The sequence below is a fragment of the Aquila chrysaetos genome, chromosome 5 (assembly GCF_900496995.4).
Source record: "Aquila chrysaetos chrysaetos chromosome 5, bAquChr1.4, whole genome shotgun sequence".
NCBI lineage: Eukaryota > Metazoa > Chordata > Aves > Accipitriformes > Accipitridae > Aquila > Aquila chrysaetos.
The window spans coordinates 46,569,854-46,585,949 of NC_044008.1; the positions used below are offsets into that span (position 1 = coordinate 46,569,854).

Here is a 16,096-nt window from a genome sequence, read left to right on the forward strand (position 1 = left end):
ATATTGCAATGTTATTCATTCAAGTGCAAAGACTTGAATGAAAGTAAGTTTGTCTGGATTTAACATGGATAAAAAAACCACACCAAACAACCTTAACTTCTATAATGAAACCTAAAACTAAAGGCAAACCTGATTCGTTTACTTATCTGATATTACCACACTTTGTGATGCTCTGAAGCAGTTATATTATTCTTAACTTCTAATGTGCTTTAACTCATAAAAGCATCATTCTTTTATAATGCTTTTCAAATGATATGGCCAAATTCTTTGATGATATTGAAAGCTCTGCACTGAATGTTTATTTTTCCCACAAACAAAGTAGTATTGACAATGTAGATATCTGTATACAGTGTGAGAAGCTTCTTCAGTGTGTGAGGAGTAGCATGAAAGAAAGTATGTGTGCATTTTCTTTAGATATCTTAAAAAGCGGATGGTGGATTGTGATCTCGTAGATAGTTGTCACTCTCTGAATGGCAAGTCATAAGTAAAATACGGATAGCTTGTGCGTTTATTTTCTCAGTGAAATCAAAACTCTTCCTCTGACCATGCTCTCATTTTATGTGTGAAGATGTGTGCTTATCTTTCTTTCTGTCTGTATGTTTTATTGTAAATGAGTAAGGCTGGTAGCAGTACAATCATGACACCTGTATCCTAAGGCCACTTCACAGACATTCCTTATCACCAGAATATACATCTTTTCCTTCTGCAATAGTTTGAAACTAATAGGAGGGATTGAGTGCTCTTTAGTTTGTACTGCAAACACAGTTTCATTCTGACAGCTGTTATAAAGGAGCTCTTTGTGCTTGAATAGTGTGTTGGCTATGAAAAACTTACTATTTTTTCCTAATGCTTTCTGCATATTTTCAGTAATCCATTGCGTCTTTTATGGAGGTGCTGTTCTGCTAAAGTTGGGAAGAGTGAAAATGTATATAAATATAAGTACAAACTGTCTGGAATAATGAGATTTAAGAAAGAAGAGGCTTGTTTCTTGGTTAGAGGCATTACACAGTCCCAAAACCATTTACTTCTTGACTGGTGGTATTACCTGTCCCAAGTATTTCAAATATGGTGTGTCTTTTATTTTTAGAAAAGCAATTTTAAAGGGAATCACCAGCATTTGTGGCTTATATGGCAGGTTAAACATGATTTTTCAGGATGATCAGATGTTCATCTCAACATGTTACGGGCTACAGTGTATTCTTCATGAGGTCAAAGTACTTTGTCCATTAGCCTTTGGAACATTACTGCCACCCCCTGGAAGGCAGGAGGCTTGATTAGAAAGTCAGATTCCTGATTTTTTGGGGGGAAGGCCAATGCTTTCTTTGTGGTTTCCACCAAGAGAATTCCTTAGCATTCTTTCTCTAATCTAGAGTAGATAAGTTGACCTGTTTGCTTATGGGAGAGGAACCAATAAAACATTTTATTGGCATCAACTTGGAAATGGTGCTTTTTTTCTTATGTATGATTATATTTAGAGATCAAAGCATCATGGCCTCATCAGTCACTGTATAGTTCTACAATAACACCGTTAATTTGCATCTTTTCCATCTCCTCATTCGGTGAATGGAAAAGGCTGTCTCCCTATTTCTCTTTAGCTTGCTCTCAGACACACTAAGTTTCTATCCCAGATATCTTGAGCTGTTTTAAATAAGTCAAATTGTTGCCTTAGCTGTGATTGTTGTTTAGCGTTGACAAGCTCCCCTACTTCTGTTAATTCATCTTCACATGTCAGAAATCATGGTGCCTTGCACTCTTTTACTAGGATACGCAGCTATGATCGGACGGTGTTTTATCTTCCGCTATTTTACTGGGCTTCAGTGTTAATCAGCCTTTCTTTCTTCTGTTTGTTGGATGACTGTTTAAACTCTAGATGTGAGCAAGCTGATAAAACTGAAATTCTTTTACATTTGTGAGACGATCCTTACAATGGATAATTTCCTCTTTATAAAAATTTATGCCAATTGCTTTTATTCCCTGTAACTTTTGGGGATAAATTGAAGCCTGAAATCTCTCCTTTTCGTTTTTAAGAAATTTTGCGTTCTTGAAAACTAGGCTCAAAACTTTTCTTCAAAGTCCTGCTGCATTGGTTAAATTGCCAACAATTGGAGTTTTAAAATCATTCTTTAATAGCTTTAAAACTTCAAAGATTGCCTGTCTTGGATTTGGTAAGGGAACATTAAATCTAGTTTGTTCTGCTGACTTGTTGCAAACCATTAGTAGAATAAAGGGCTTGAGCAGTTTGTGGAGTCCTCGATTATGGTTGTCTTTAAAAACACATTAGAAAAATCTGTCAAGAAGGACAATGAGACTACTTATGAGATGGACCAGTGAAGGGACTAGATGACTTTTTGCTATCTCTTTCTGTCTTACAATAACTTGTCAAAATTATGTATATTTCAAACGAAGTGCCAAAATCTGTTATTGATACTGAAGAAGTCAATGGTGTTAAGAATTGAATGGAGCTATTGGTGCTTTTTAAAAATTATTAATTTTAATTTATATCCACTCTAATTCAGCAAGGTAGAATTTTGCATTTTAAAAGCCATTTTATGTTGACTAAGGAAGCAGTAGTTGGCTGGCTATACCTATACAGTTATAGCTAAGGAAGAGCAACATGCTGAGAAATTTCACTTAAATCTTAAGCCTGAGTTACCAAATCATGTCAGTTTATCATTTTTCATAGGGAATTCTTTAGTAAAATTGAAAAACATTTCAGATCATCCGTTGGGGGGGTAAGTGTTGCTTTCTTTTACTAAAAGCAGTGGTTGCAATTTGTTGTGTACCACACTAACATGTTACAAACTGTACTACTAATAAATTTGTTGTTGGGGAGAAAAGGAGCTTTAAGAAATGGATTTTTTTACTCTTCACTCACTTATCTTGGGGGTGGGTTTTGTGTTGTTTTTGTTTGTTTGTTTGTTTGTTTTTAATATATTGCTTGAAGTTCAAGTGTAACTTTTTGAAACTGTGACCAAAAGAATCTTTTATGGTATTTTTCTTTCCTCTTCTCTCCCCATCCCAGTCCCCCTCCAACATATAACATTAGAAGAAGTCCAGTTGGTAAAGCATAACGAAATAAATTAACTATTGTATTTGTTGGCTTTTTATGAATAAGCTAGTATTCATTTATTGCTGCATTCTAATCATGGAATTCAGGTAACAGAGGTTAAGTAAGCCCCAGAGTATAATTAGAAAACAAATTTGTTGCTTGCAAACAGGGTACTGTGAATTTGATTCTTGGCTCTTTTTTGGGAAGGAGGTATAAATGTTAATTTTACTGCCTTCTAGCTTAAAATACAGTAAAGGTTAAATAAATATGGAGCAGAAAAAAAATCTAGTAGTATGACCTATAAAAGTATAAATGGTCTAGTGTTCTCTTCTGTTTGCGCTTTTTCAGCAGCACTAAGTAATTTCATGTTAGTGTGGTAGCATTTAGTACTGCATCATATATGGCTTCTGTATTCCAAAGTACATTCATAGCCAAATGTTTGTTAAAAAAAAACAAAACAAAAAACAACAACAAAACCAAAACCCAAAACACAACAAAAAACCCCACTTAACAGCAAGATTCAAGATTGTCTTCTTTCAAAAGTCCCACTAGGTGCCAGCAAAGGACCTTTTCAGATGGTAAGAGCCAGTGAAACGTTTTGTAGGAATTCTCAATCCCATTACTCTTGTAAGAGTTGACAGTGTATTAACTTTTTGACATGCTGATCATTTTATTTAAAAAATAAAAACAATTAGTAATTAGCTATGAATGTATGAGACAGTTTGTATGTAATTACACAGAATAGCTTTCTTCTGTGATTGTGCTTGGTAATCGTATTTATGTCTGTGCATACTTAGCTCAGTGTTCTAAAGTTTGTGTCGCTGGTCATATATTTGCATGTCATATTGTACTCTAATGAATGTCTGCTTATTGTGGGCTTCCAGCAAACAAGATGAGGTAGTTCAGTTTGTAAGAATAGTTTGTTTCTTTCTACCTTTGACAGCTGTAATGTGGAAAGGTTAAAATATAGAATAAAAGGTTAACATGGTAGGCTGAAAATAAATGCCAAATTATTAATCAGAATAACTTTTTGTGGTTCTAATTCAGTTGCAACTCACTGAGAACTATTAATTAATTGGCAGGAGAGTTTTCTACTGTGTGCAAATCTTTAGAAAGTGTGTTTGCTTAACAGTGTGTAGATTGCAAGATAATGCCAGATTTCTTTCAAGTTTTATTTAAATAGTGCAGAAAGACTTCTTTTTTTTTTTTTTTTTTTTTTTTTTTTTTTTTAAGGGGAGGAGGCTTATTTCACTGGTTTATGCATAATTCAGACCTCAGCAGTTTGCTAGCATGGTTACTATTTGGAAATTCAATCCTCGACTTGATACTCAATTATATGGGACTTCATTCCTACCAACTTCCTGTAATTCTAAACCTATGGGTAAAAATATTAGTAGTCATACGCTGCTGAGGAAAGTACGGACACATTGACTCAGCTAGTGCAGCTGCAGCAGGAGTTGCCGTTTTAAACTTGGAATTACTGGAAGTTTATTATTATATTCATTTATGCAAATTACAGAAGGTATAATTGAAACAAGGTCAGTAGTGTTTGTCAGTGTGTTGCAACTGAGGTCGTTGGAACGTAAGTGCTTTGTAAATGAATGCTTTCTGACTGCAAGCAAAGACGATCCAGAAACTGCAGTTCAACAAATGGCTGACTTATTTCAAGAGGTACAGTTTGTTTTGGTTTTGTTTTTTTTTTAACACTAGTATCTTGTAGAAATTAGGACAAAGACTGCAACTTTTATGGACTTTTACTGTTGTGATGTACTAGCTCTAGGTTCTGTGCAGCTGCCTGTAGCCTTTCTGCTGAAGGATCTTTGTGGTTTTCATTTGCTAACATGCGTGGAAATGAGAACAAATGGCACGACGATTAAGATTGCATTTTGCTACCCAAAGAAGCAACACAGATCCCTTATCGGAAACCTCTGAAAATGTTTTGGATAGTAACAATTGTATGTACTTCAAAAAATCGCAGAATTCTGCACCTAATGTTACACAAATGAAACTGACTCCTAGACAAGTTGCTTATGCACCTGTAATGCAACAAGTAATTAATCAAGAGGAAAATGCAGGTATTTCTTCATTGCAAATAAAAAAGAGCACATCGCTGCACATTTCCCTACAGTCTAGAAAGTATAGTGGATGTTTTCGATCTGGTGATGCTGTAGCTACTGGTGAAGACACTTCATTCATTGGTATAGGTAATGAAGGAAATTGTGGCGCTAGAATTGTGGTTGATCATCGATCTAATGATAGCCTTCTGAGCAATACTGCTCTGTGCAATGGTAGTCTTAGCAGTATTGCAGCCAGTGACAGTGGATCGTTCAGCAGTGCTGGCAGTGACTACGGATCATGTGCAAGTACTACAAGTGATGGAGGTTCATACAGTAACAGTGTCATCAGTGACAGTGGTAGTGGCACTCTTTCTACAAGTGATGGTACTTTCTGTAGTAGTGTTGTGCATGGTGATTCTTCATATAGAAGCACTGCAAACAAATGTAATCCCTATAGGAACAACTCATCTCAGGAAACTCTGTGTAGAAGTAATACTGCTTTTGACCAAGACGCTTTGTCAGTGAGGAAGAAGACTAAAATTCCACTGCGACGTTGTTCATCACTGGTTATTTTCCCTAGGAGTCCTTCCAGTACTCCTCCAGCTTCTCCAGTGAGCTCAGGTCAACTACCGCATAGAGGTGCCTACCAAACATCCCATAAACTAATTATTTCTCCTAGTGAGCTGGCACAAAAAGAAGATCAAACCATTTCCAAGGGTTTCCTTTCAACAGCAGTCAATGGACTTCGACTGTCTAAAACAGTTTGCTCTTCTGGTGAAGTCAGAGACATTCGACCACTTTGCTTGAACACATCATTACAGGACAAAAGTCTAATTTTGGATAGTTCTGAGCAGGCAACTTGTGAAGAAGTGTCTGATGGCTTCTCATGTATTTCAGTTCATCTCACTCAAAGAGCATTTGCATCGAGCAGTGAAATGGTTAATGGCTGTTGCAGTCCAGAGTTAAATCTGAACTCCAGTGCAAAATACCCTCATTTAAAGCTGACACGTAGCACATCTGCATGTCTACCCTCAAAAATAGATTCAGAATGTCAGATTAATATAAATGAACTAGAAAGACCAAATGCACAGATAAGCAAAACCCACCATGTTTTGCAAAGAAGTGTTTCATTGGAAGGATCACGTCAAAAAGTTTCTTGCTGTTTATCCAGCCTTAAATACAAGTGTCATAGTGCAAGGACGTCTCAGTTGCACATACAGTTCAAACCTGGGAATGAAGGAAAACCAACTGGTGTTAAGAAAAGATATGGAACCTCTAAAAGGGAAATGTCTAGCACTTCTTTGTGGAGGCCCCATAAGGTGAGTGTTCTGGTTTATAGAAAAATTTGACAGTATTTTACAGCTGAAATTTAACTGGAAAATAATAAAATTCACAATCAAGACTTAAACGCAACGATTTTGGAAGTTCCTAATGGTCTCAAACTGTTGCCATTAGGAAGTTAATTTTTATATTGTCTGTAACATTTGGGTTTTAGATTTGTTTCTTAGAATATGGTACATACAGTAGCACAGGTGAATAGGTCTTACAGTGAATACCTGTATTTAATATATTATAAACAGTAACTTCCTGTTTACATGAACTCAAAGGGATTTTCTTGTTTAGTTATCTAGACATGGGAATTATTTAAACTTCAGATGAAGTTTTGTAGTTTTAAGTACATAACTTCTCAGTAAATTAATAGTAATTACTAAAATTGTTTGCATATAAAATGGGTAAAAATGAGTGGATTACTGTAGAATCTTTTAGGTTTGTTTCATATAGGCTTTATTTTACAGAACAGTTTGCTGTGTGTAGAATTAAAGATAAGTAATATTTGAGCAGAGAAACTGTAAATACCGCTTGTTTCTGTATACACCCTGAACCACAGGAATTTTCAGTTTCCTCTCCTGTTCTTTTTTTTTTTTTTTTTTCTTCCAACCACTACTTCAGCCTGAGCAGTACACTGTAACTTAATACGTCTGTGAACAACATTGCTGTTCAAATTATAGTACTTGGTTCTAGAAGGCTTATATTAAGTGTATTTTTTTGGTAATGAAACTCACGTCCAACTAAACTGCAGAAGTGTGTTTGCTCTTATTAACTCTTAAGGCAGTTTATATTGCTAGTGAGGCATAAGCCACACGAAATGTGGATTTTTAAGGCTTGTTTAAATAACATTGTGAAGACTTGAATGATCTAAATATATTCGTTTTAATTGTGAGTGCAGATAAGAGTGCAACAATTAAAGTTTACCAAAATTGTTTTAAGATTTCGTTCTCTATGAATTGGCACTGCTACCATTTAACTAACGTGCTTGTTTAAGCAAAAGGCTTTATGCCAAAGATGTATAGTTATGAATGTCCCTTTCTAAATTAGTAATATCATTAACTTGGAGGCATTAGGCTGTAATTTTCAGTCTTTTGTTGCCCTTAGAGCAGTGCCTGATGATTCGATACTTACTGACTTCTTTGGAGTTTTGGATTGCTTTTTGGTTAAAAAGAGTTTGAAGAAAAATGCACTTTCCTTCTTGTAAAACTGTGATCTATGTTTAAGCTTCATTATAAAATTCACAGTGGATCACAGGTAATCACTATGCATGTTGTTTGGTGATTCCTCATCCCAAAATCAAACTCTAAAGTTGATGGTAAATTCCACAATAAGCACAAACAGAATATGACATATTTTAAGTAGTCTGGATCTAGTTATTTTTAAAAAGTGTATTGTAAGAGGGAAAACATGTTGAGTCATGCACGTCAAACACATTTCTCGTCAACTTGCGCTGCTACCCTCTGTGTTTCATGGCAGTTGATATGTAAGATATTTTATATTTTAATACTGGGTGAATTTTAATATATTCAATTTAGATGGAATCCAAGTTCAGGATTAGGTTGTTAGCAAACATTTCCAGAAAACCTCACAGGACACTGGACTGACAATAGTTTGTTTCAGTTCTCAAGAGCAGTGTTTACAGTGGATTGACATAAAATCTGAGGAGACTTAACTTTTTAAAGCACTTGATAGCATGCTTCAGTGCTAGTTGAGCATTTTTACTGTGTTAATGTAGCAGCATGTTTTAAGCTTCCTGAATTCTTAAGATTTCATCTTCTAACTAGAAGATGAGAGAGACAAGTTTAAAAATAAAAAAACTGAAAAAAACAGTCTGCATCCCAAATTGTTGTAGTTATCTTGTACTTTTCATGTATTTGCAAATATTTACATTTGTGCCTTATCTACTACAAATTAAAAAGATCTGTGACATCAGAAAACTGGACACTAAAGGTTTTATAGCAGTATACTTGTTTTAGATTCCTTTCTGTAACAACAGGTACAGGAGCCTTTCAGGCCTGAAATGGCCCTTTCAGTCTTTATGTAAGTTCAGTTTTTACTGAATTCCTGTATATTCTTGAATAGCCTATAAAACATGTTATCAAAAAATTTAAAAGCTTCCCCTACCAAACCAAGCAAAAACCATAGTTGATTTTATAGCAGCTCAGCAATTCACTGGAATAAAATAGATAAATAGTATTGTATGTACTACTACAGTCTTTGTGACAAATATAATAGATTCTATGGCAATCATTGAATTATATAGTCCAGTTAATTATCATGGTGTATTGTGACTCATTTAAAAATAAACAACTCCCAAAATATTTCTCTTGACTCCAGTTAGTCTGGCCTAGTATATTGATATGCTGAGTCTGGGTTCAAATTTAACAAGTTGATACTGGAGTAGCATTTAGTAATGTCAGCTATCTGTACAGAGCAGTCATGAAATCAAATCAGTGCTTTGGTCAGAGACTCCAGAGTCTGAAGCAGTGAAAGGTCTATGCATTCTTTTCTTACGTGCCTAGCTACTAGCCTTCAGCAACCTCGTATCAGATTTCCTGCTTTCTATAATCAACAGCTTGTTAAAGGCTAACTTTAAAAAAAAAAAAAAAAATCAAAATCAAAACACCATTTCTGTGACAACTAGCGTTAGATTATTTTTAATTACATTGAAAAATGTGAAATGATGATGACCCACATACCACTGCTGATCTTTACTGGAAACATATTGAATAGGTTCTGCAGTAGACAGTGGAATTTCATTTATGCGAAGCAGGAGGAAGAGGTAGTCCGTGGGTTGCAGCATTGAAGGTTGTACTGGACTTTGTATTTCTGTTTTTAATGTGTTTTCAGTGCATCTATCTCTTAGGGTAGAAAAAAATCTGCAACTAAAGCACTTTGACATCACAGGTGTGAACTGGGAGGGTAGGAGTGAGTAAGGGAACAGTTCACATGTAATCTTACGTATGTAAACTTTAAGAGGTACAGAGGAAGGCAGAAACAGTGACTACAGTTCCACTTCTTGTAGACCATAAACAAGCTTTGAAAAAAACCAAAAGCTGTGTTAATCTCTTCCACAAGTATAATATTATGCTGACATCCCTGTTGGCATTATCCATTCCTTCCCCATCAGTATCACTGCTGTTTAGATAATGTGAATATCATAAATGTACTTGCAAATCTGTTTCAGGCACTGTATACCTTGAAAATAATTTCTTATACAATTAAGGGAATCATTGTGGTGGTGTCTGTTTGTTTACAAGTGATTTTACACAAGTTTTGTCTCTAGTGAATGAAACGTGTTTTGAAGCAAAAAAAACTTCAGAGGTGGTGTAAAATAACCAAAACGTTTTTCTACTGTCAGGTTCGTGTGAGGAAAACCTTTAGTTGGAACTCTTGAGCTTTTTTCACCAGGTTCTGGAACTCTGCCTTTTGTATTTGTAAAAGGAGATGATATTTGAATCTTTCAGAACTAAATTTAAATTCTGGGCAAACAGTAATTTGAGGGGGCTGTGTGTGAGGATGTCTCTCTTCACAAACTTATTTTCCAGCTGATCTGAACATGCTGAGGAGACATGAACCTGTGCCTGGAAGATCTTGATTCCCTTGATAAATGCTGCACCACAAGTTAGCACTGAATAGTCCGAGGTTGTCTTCTGTCTTGCACCCTCTTTAAGTAGAGCTTCTCTCTTAGCAAAACTCCTTCACAGAAGATCATGGTCCAACCAGGGAGAAGTGGCAAGAGAAGGGGAAGACAACTGTGGCTTATCTCCAGCCATCTCTGTCTTTGCATATTGAGAAAAGGGGTTGCACAGGTATCAGTGTCCTGAATCTGTGCAAGGAAGTGAGGTGAAAAAGGGGCAGGTGAAGCAAAAGATTGTAGAGGCAATACAAGGCAAAGCACAAATTGACATCTCTTTATGCTACTGTGCTACAATAACCTCATCACCTAATAATTTTCATATTGTTCAGTATTGCATATCTTGAAGGATCATGTTACAAGACTGTCTATGGCACATTGCTGTGTCATGGTATATCAGCTCAATCAAGGAAAATTGGGGTTGAAAGGAAGGTGGTGTGTTTCTGAGGAATCATGTCTAACTATCTTAGACTTAAATCACATAATACTATTTATATTTTGTCTCAGACAAATTTTAGAAGTTGAAGTATACATCAAAGCATTAAAGGGAAGGCGGTGGAAACTGTCTGTTAATCACAATAATTAACGATTTATAATTAGTTGTAGGGGATCTCCTACTTTTATCCTTTATATAACAATGACCTGTAGTACTTTGATAATTTGTACCGATTTTTTTCTGGTTTCCATCTTGCTTAAATGCAACACTTTCTTACAGCTGCTTCTCCACCTTTCTTCATGTTTTTAGCTTTTGATTAGCAATCTTCTTCAGGGGGAAAAAAGATTACGCAGAAAGGATGTGATAAACCTTACAGGCAAGACTAGCTGTGAATGGTTGCTGTGTGGAAGCATTAGCAAAGGAAGCGATCAATTAATATTATTTGGTCTCAGCTCCATCCCTAAAATTTTTCTTTGTCAGTTTTGGCAAGTTGTATTTGGCAACAATGACCCATATGTAACTTTCAGAATATGATTGTGCTATAAAGAACAGTGTCTGGGCTGTACCAGAATACTTGAATAACCCTGTATATCAAAGCTCTAGCACTTTGTAGTCACCAGCAAACACTACATGTACATGTTAAGGAGGAATTTTATTTGTGTTTGCTCTGCAGAAATTGATTAACCTCATACTGTTTATAGTCTGCAGCTGAACTGCATTTGGGTAGGTTTCTCATGCCAACAAAAGGGGAAGCTAAAACTGCAAAACCATGCAGAGCAGAGCTCTTGAAAAAACTTATATAAATATTTAATTACCCAGCCTTCAGGTTGATTAATGCCCTTCTAATCTACCATGAGAGAGTGGGAAGCGTTGATGGTATGGCTTCTTTAATACAGCTGCAAGCTATAGCTCTTCTGTCTCTTAAGGCTTAGTATACATTTAAGAATGTGTTGAAGTAAAACTTGTTCCCAAGGCAAGATAGACATTCTTCCCTTTACACCTAACTAGCCAAATAACTTGCAGGCTTTCAGATATGAGACCATGATCATTGCTATAAACTTTTTTTTTTTTTTTTGAACGGTACATCCTTTTTGCTTTGTGTGAGAAATTAGATCAACACTTCAGGTTAAACAAAAACATTTCTTGGAAAAGATTATGGTGATGTAAAAATCATAGTCTTCATAAGCATTATAGCATAAGACAGAAGCCCTGAACAAAACTAATACTAATAGTACCTGCATGTATTTTCCCAAGAATTGTCAAGAAGCTCAGCTATAAAATTGTTGAAATACTAACTATAATGAATAATCTTTTAGATTCCCTTGCTGATGGAAGATAATAAGTAGTACGCTGATATTTTAAAATGATCAAAAGGGGAGCTACAGGCTACTGCAACAGGCAGGTCTGGGAGAAAGAGTACATGGAATAGAATTAGTAGAGATATGATATGTTCTGTGTTTACATGGAGGGAGACTGAGCACTGCTTTTATAAAAGGAAGTTTTGTCTTACAAATCAAACTAAGCAATGACAAGTGAAGATGGTGAGCTGGTTAAGGCAGGACACAGCTTTTCAAAATATTTGGCAAGAACCCTTAGCAGAAGGTCTGAAAAATACTCTCAAGACATAAGTGCAGAAAAAAGCTTTGTCATTGATGACAACTAATTAATAGATAAGAAACAAAAATAAGAATTAAATTGTCACCTCTGAAGTTGCAGAAAATCTCATGGTAGTGAGTGACTAGACAGTAGAATGGACAGTTTGAAAATCAGTGTTGATAAAAGCCAAGTGCTGCACACAGGAAAAACAGCTAATGATGCATGTGTGGTAATGGTCTCCCATACAGGTCAGGAAATAGTTTATGTCATGGTGAGTGATTCGCTGAAAATGTCAGGTCAAATCTTGTTGACAGTTGAAGGGCAAAGAGAAGGTTAGGATTTATTAGGAAAGGAATAAACTAACAAAATAAAAAACACCATTATGGAGTTGTACAAATCCACATGTGTGCATGGCATGCATGCATATTTCTGGTCATCCTTTTTCAGGAAGCATGTATAACAGAACTAGAAAAATACCAAGAAGGGTCACAAGATTGGGCTAAGTTTTATGTGAGGAGACACTAAGTAGACCAAGGGCTTTTCAGCTTTGGGAAAAAAAAAAAAAGTCATATAAAGGGAGTTTTATAAAACTATAGTTCAGGGGAGGTGAATTTAAACAGAGAATGCACTCTTATAAAACAAATGCGTTCTCTTATGTGTTGCTGCGCTCAGTGTTGCAAGATGTTATGCATACCAAAAGTAGAAATGCATTTTAAGAAGAGGTTAGATAAGTTGAAGAAAGATCCATCAAAGGGTATTACATTCTCAATATGTATTTTTATGTCAGGATCAAAAAGTCCATGACAACTTATTCATTGGAAACTGGGGGATATACTAGAGGAAGTACTATTCTTAACTGCTGCTTTTATTATTTCCTTAAGCATCTGCTCTTGACCATTACTAGGGAAAGGATGCAAGGCTACGCAGAGTGTTGATCTTGACTACTAGGCTCTTTGGTGCCTGCTCAGCCCTTGCAGGCACCTAAGATCAAATGGTAGAAATGCTCTTTCAAGTTCTCCCCTCACCCTGGGCTGAGAGTGTTCTTCTGTGTTCCAACATGTGTTTTCTCATCTTCCAGAAGTGGATGAATTTCACAGATTGATCAAGCAAGAAAACTGATTGGCCTTTTCAGATGAGTCATTTGCTTATGACTGACTTTCACCCTTGTCTGAAGGGGACTGCCCTGCATTTCTGTTAAGTGTCTCTGTTTCAAGTGAACTTTCTTCCTCACTCCCTGTGACGAACAGAACGTGCTGATTTGGGAATGCAGCCAGCAAAATGTTTGTAGCTCATTTCAGTGTTAGTTTATGGATCTATAATCATCTCTGTTTCAAGAGAGTACATCACTCTATTTTCCATCATGGCAGTTGGCGGTAAACTGAAAAGTCTACAGATAGATGCAGTTATTGTTTGGGACCTTGGGCCACTTTCAGCTGTATCAACTGTAACGTAAGCAAACAGAATTTAAGAATGACATCAGCAAGTTGCTGGCTGAAATTACATACAAATTTGAATTGGAGTCATTGAAGTTAGGGTGTATTAAAATGCGAATGAGACGCTCCAGCTACTCAGTAAGAGGAATGTGGGAAGAAACATACAACTGGATTCTTTTAGACCTAGATGATTTTTTCTGGCAATCTGTGATTTTCCTAGTGTGAGGGAGAAGGTCTTGTTCAGTAACGTGAAAGCACAAGGGCTTTTCAAAGAAAAAGGTTTCCACAATTTATTATGAACATTACTTATTTTTTAATAGAGTTTCTACCTTAGCCAGTTGTTGCAGTAATCATTGTTTCTAGTAAGTTCGATTTGGGACAAATATTTAGCCTATAAAGAATAAATCCAAAGTGGTTAACATCTGGCAAATTATAGGCCAATAAAATCGATGTCTAACGTGGGAAGTGTAGTGTAACTTTAGTAAGAAGTGTTGTTGAGCTTATCTGAAATAAATTGTAATACCGCTTTTGTTGTAATTGTGGGGGGGTTATTTGTGTTGTAGTTGCCTTGTGTCATAGAGGTTGAGGCATCCAAGGTCAGTTCATGCAGACTGGTTTTGGACAGATAGTACTTATAACCTGAGCATAGCCCAGCTAAGACAAACCAGTAAGTTCTATTGTAGCCAGGTCATCTGTCTACATTTAGGACTGGCAGCAGTAGGCTTAGGCTTGGAGCTGGGAGAGGTCAATAGGTAGGGCTTGGAGCTCCCGTTCAGATCAGCAGTGGCTGAGGACTAATGCGGTGTGCAGAAGAGCATGGAGAACTGCAGTGTGGCTGGCAGCGGCTGCTAGCTGTGCGCTGGTGCAAAGGCGCGGGGAATTCCTGAGTTAGTGTTGATCTTGAATTTGGATTAACAGTAGCTGAGAACAGTAGACTTAAGAATGCTTTTGCAAACTGCTGGACTAACTTTGCAGTAGGCTGAGGCCATTCAGCCTGCATCCAACCTTGCTGTCGGTCCACATTCACAGAAGTTTCTTAAAGGGGTCAGTTGCTTGTTCAGCCTGGGCCAACTATTCAAGGTTATATTTAGGGCTGGAAAAAGCAGCTTCCAGGGTCAACCATATTTTGTGCATCTGTATGGCACTATACTGGACCTAATGAACTTCCCAGGAGGGAGACCATGATGCAGAGATGCTCCAATTCTCTGTCTTCCTTTTGGAGGCAAATTGTTTGTCTTTTTTTTTTTTTTTTTCTTTCTTTCTTTCTTTTTTTTGGGGGGTGGTGGTGGAGGGTGTTTGGTTTTTTTTTTTTTTTTTAAATTCTGTTTGTTCCCTTTTGCTCTGAATAATAAGTTGTTGACTGTTTTGAGTCCTTTGGCTGAGTGTATTGATTAGCCAGTGTGGTTAACATCTGTCATATCTGGTTTGTCTGTTGCTCATTTCAGGGGCCAAATTACATGTGCAGTTTAACGTTTGATAGGGTTTTACATTTTTTTGAGTGTTTTAAGCTTTGTGGTGTTAATTGGTGAAGGTAAAAGTGCACCTGGAATTGTTACTACAAGGGTTTGTTTTTCAAACTTTATTTGAAGTCTTAAGATTTGGCACAAAAGCTTCCACAAATAGTTTTATGTTTTTATACTACTGTGAAGTTAACTGACATTATGTAAGGAATGGATTGTCAAAATAGTACCTAATTAAATTTGGTACTCAGAATTTTTTTTTTTTTTTTTTTTTTTTTTTTTTTTTTTTAGTGTTGGCTGGTTTAACACAGGAGGCCAAATCTGGATTGGCTCTTGACTTTTCATAAAATGTAATATTCCTGCTTTTTATATGGTAGCTTATTTGGCACATCCGTCCGTAAAACGAAAGGAAGTCAAATTCCTGATGAATAAAATATGCGAGTTACTAACTTTTGACTTGTTCTCTGTTTACGTTGTGCTTAAGTATGCTTTCGTTATATTAGATGACTTCTTGTCTTCCTGTGACCTATGTGAAAATGAGTTTTTGTATGCAAAATAAAAAAGCTATCTTAAATTGCTTTGTTAATGAACCTCTAAGCGCAAGTTCTCAAACTAGCAAGCAGTGAGGTGAGTAACATATGAATGTTATAAAATTACTGTAGACTAAATATGAACTTTTAAGGAAGCTATCTATAAGATTCTGGTTCTATATAAAAAGTGTAAGCTGTAAATGGAGAAACAGATGACACTTTTGCTCTGGTCTTTTTAGAGAAGCAGTTCTTCGGAAGCGAGGGAGAATTAGTGAAAATAACTTCAGTGTCATTTTTAAATGCTGTCTGTTAAACAGATGGTAAAACTGCTGAGGCATGTTATGCTGACACTTTGCTGTTGAAGCAGCCAGCAGGGCTGAAGGTCCTGCAGAAACATATGTTGCATAATAACCATTGATCTAACAGTATGTATCTTCTCTATTTTGAAAATGCTGATAGGTTCTTATATCTCAGTATCATAGGTAGTTGATCATAGATGCCAACTAAAAAGAAATGCCTACATGTCATTAAAAAAAAACAACTCTTCTCACCATCTACCTCTACCCCTT

The 16,096-nt window shown here is 36.2% G+C and overlaps 1 protein-coding gene across 8 annotated transcripts in view; it reads left to right on the forward strand.

The window, feature by feature from the left end:
* The window catches only part of NEDD4 (NEDD4 E3 ubiquitin protein ligase), a 63,901-nt gene that overhangs the window by 17,024 nt on the left and 30,781 nt on the right, over nucleotides 1-16,096 (forward strand). For 2 of the 8 annotated variants that reach the window (XM_030013677.2, XM_030013678.2), the window contains exons 1-2: nucleotides 2,909-4,720; nucleotides 4,824-6,425. The exons of 5 other annotated variants lie outside the window; for them this stretch is intronic. In XM_030013677.2, coding sequence (XP_029869537.1) covers nucleotides 4,911-6,425 — 1,515 coding nt within the window. In that variant the 5' untranslated portion in view covers nucleotides 2,909-4,720; nucleotides 4,824-4,910. Of the gene's footprint in view, nucleotides 1-2,908; nucleotides 4,721-4,823; nucleotides 6,426-10,022; nucleotides 10,248-16,096 lie in introns of those variants that run through there. One more of the 8 variants, XM_041123352.1, reaches the window with a different exon arrangement.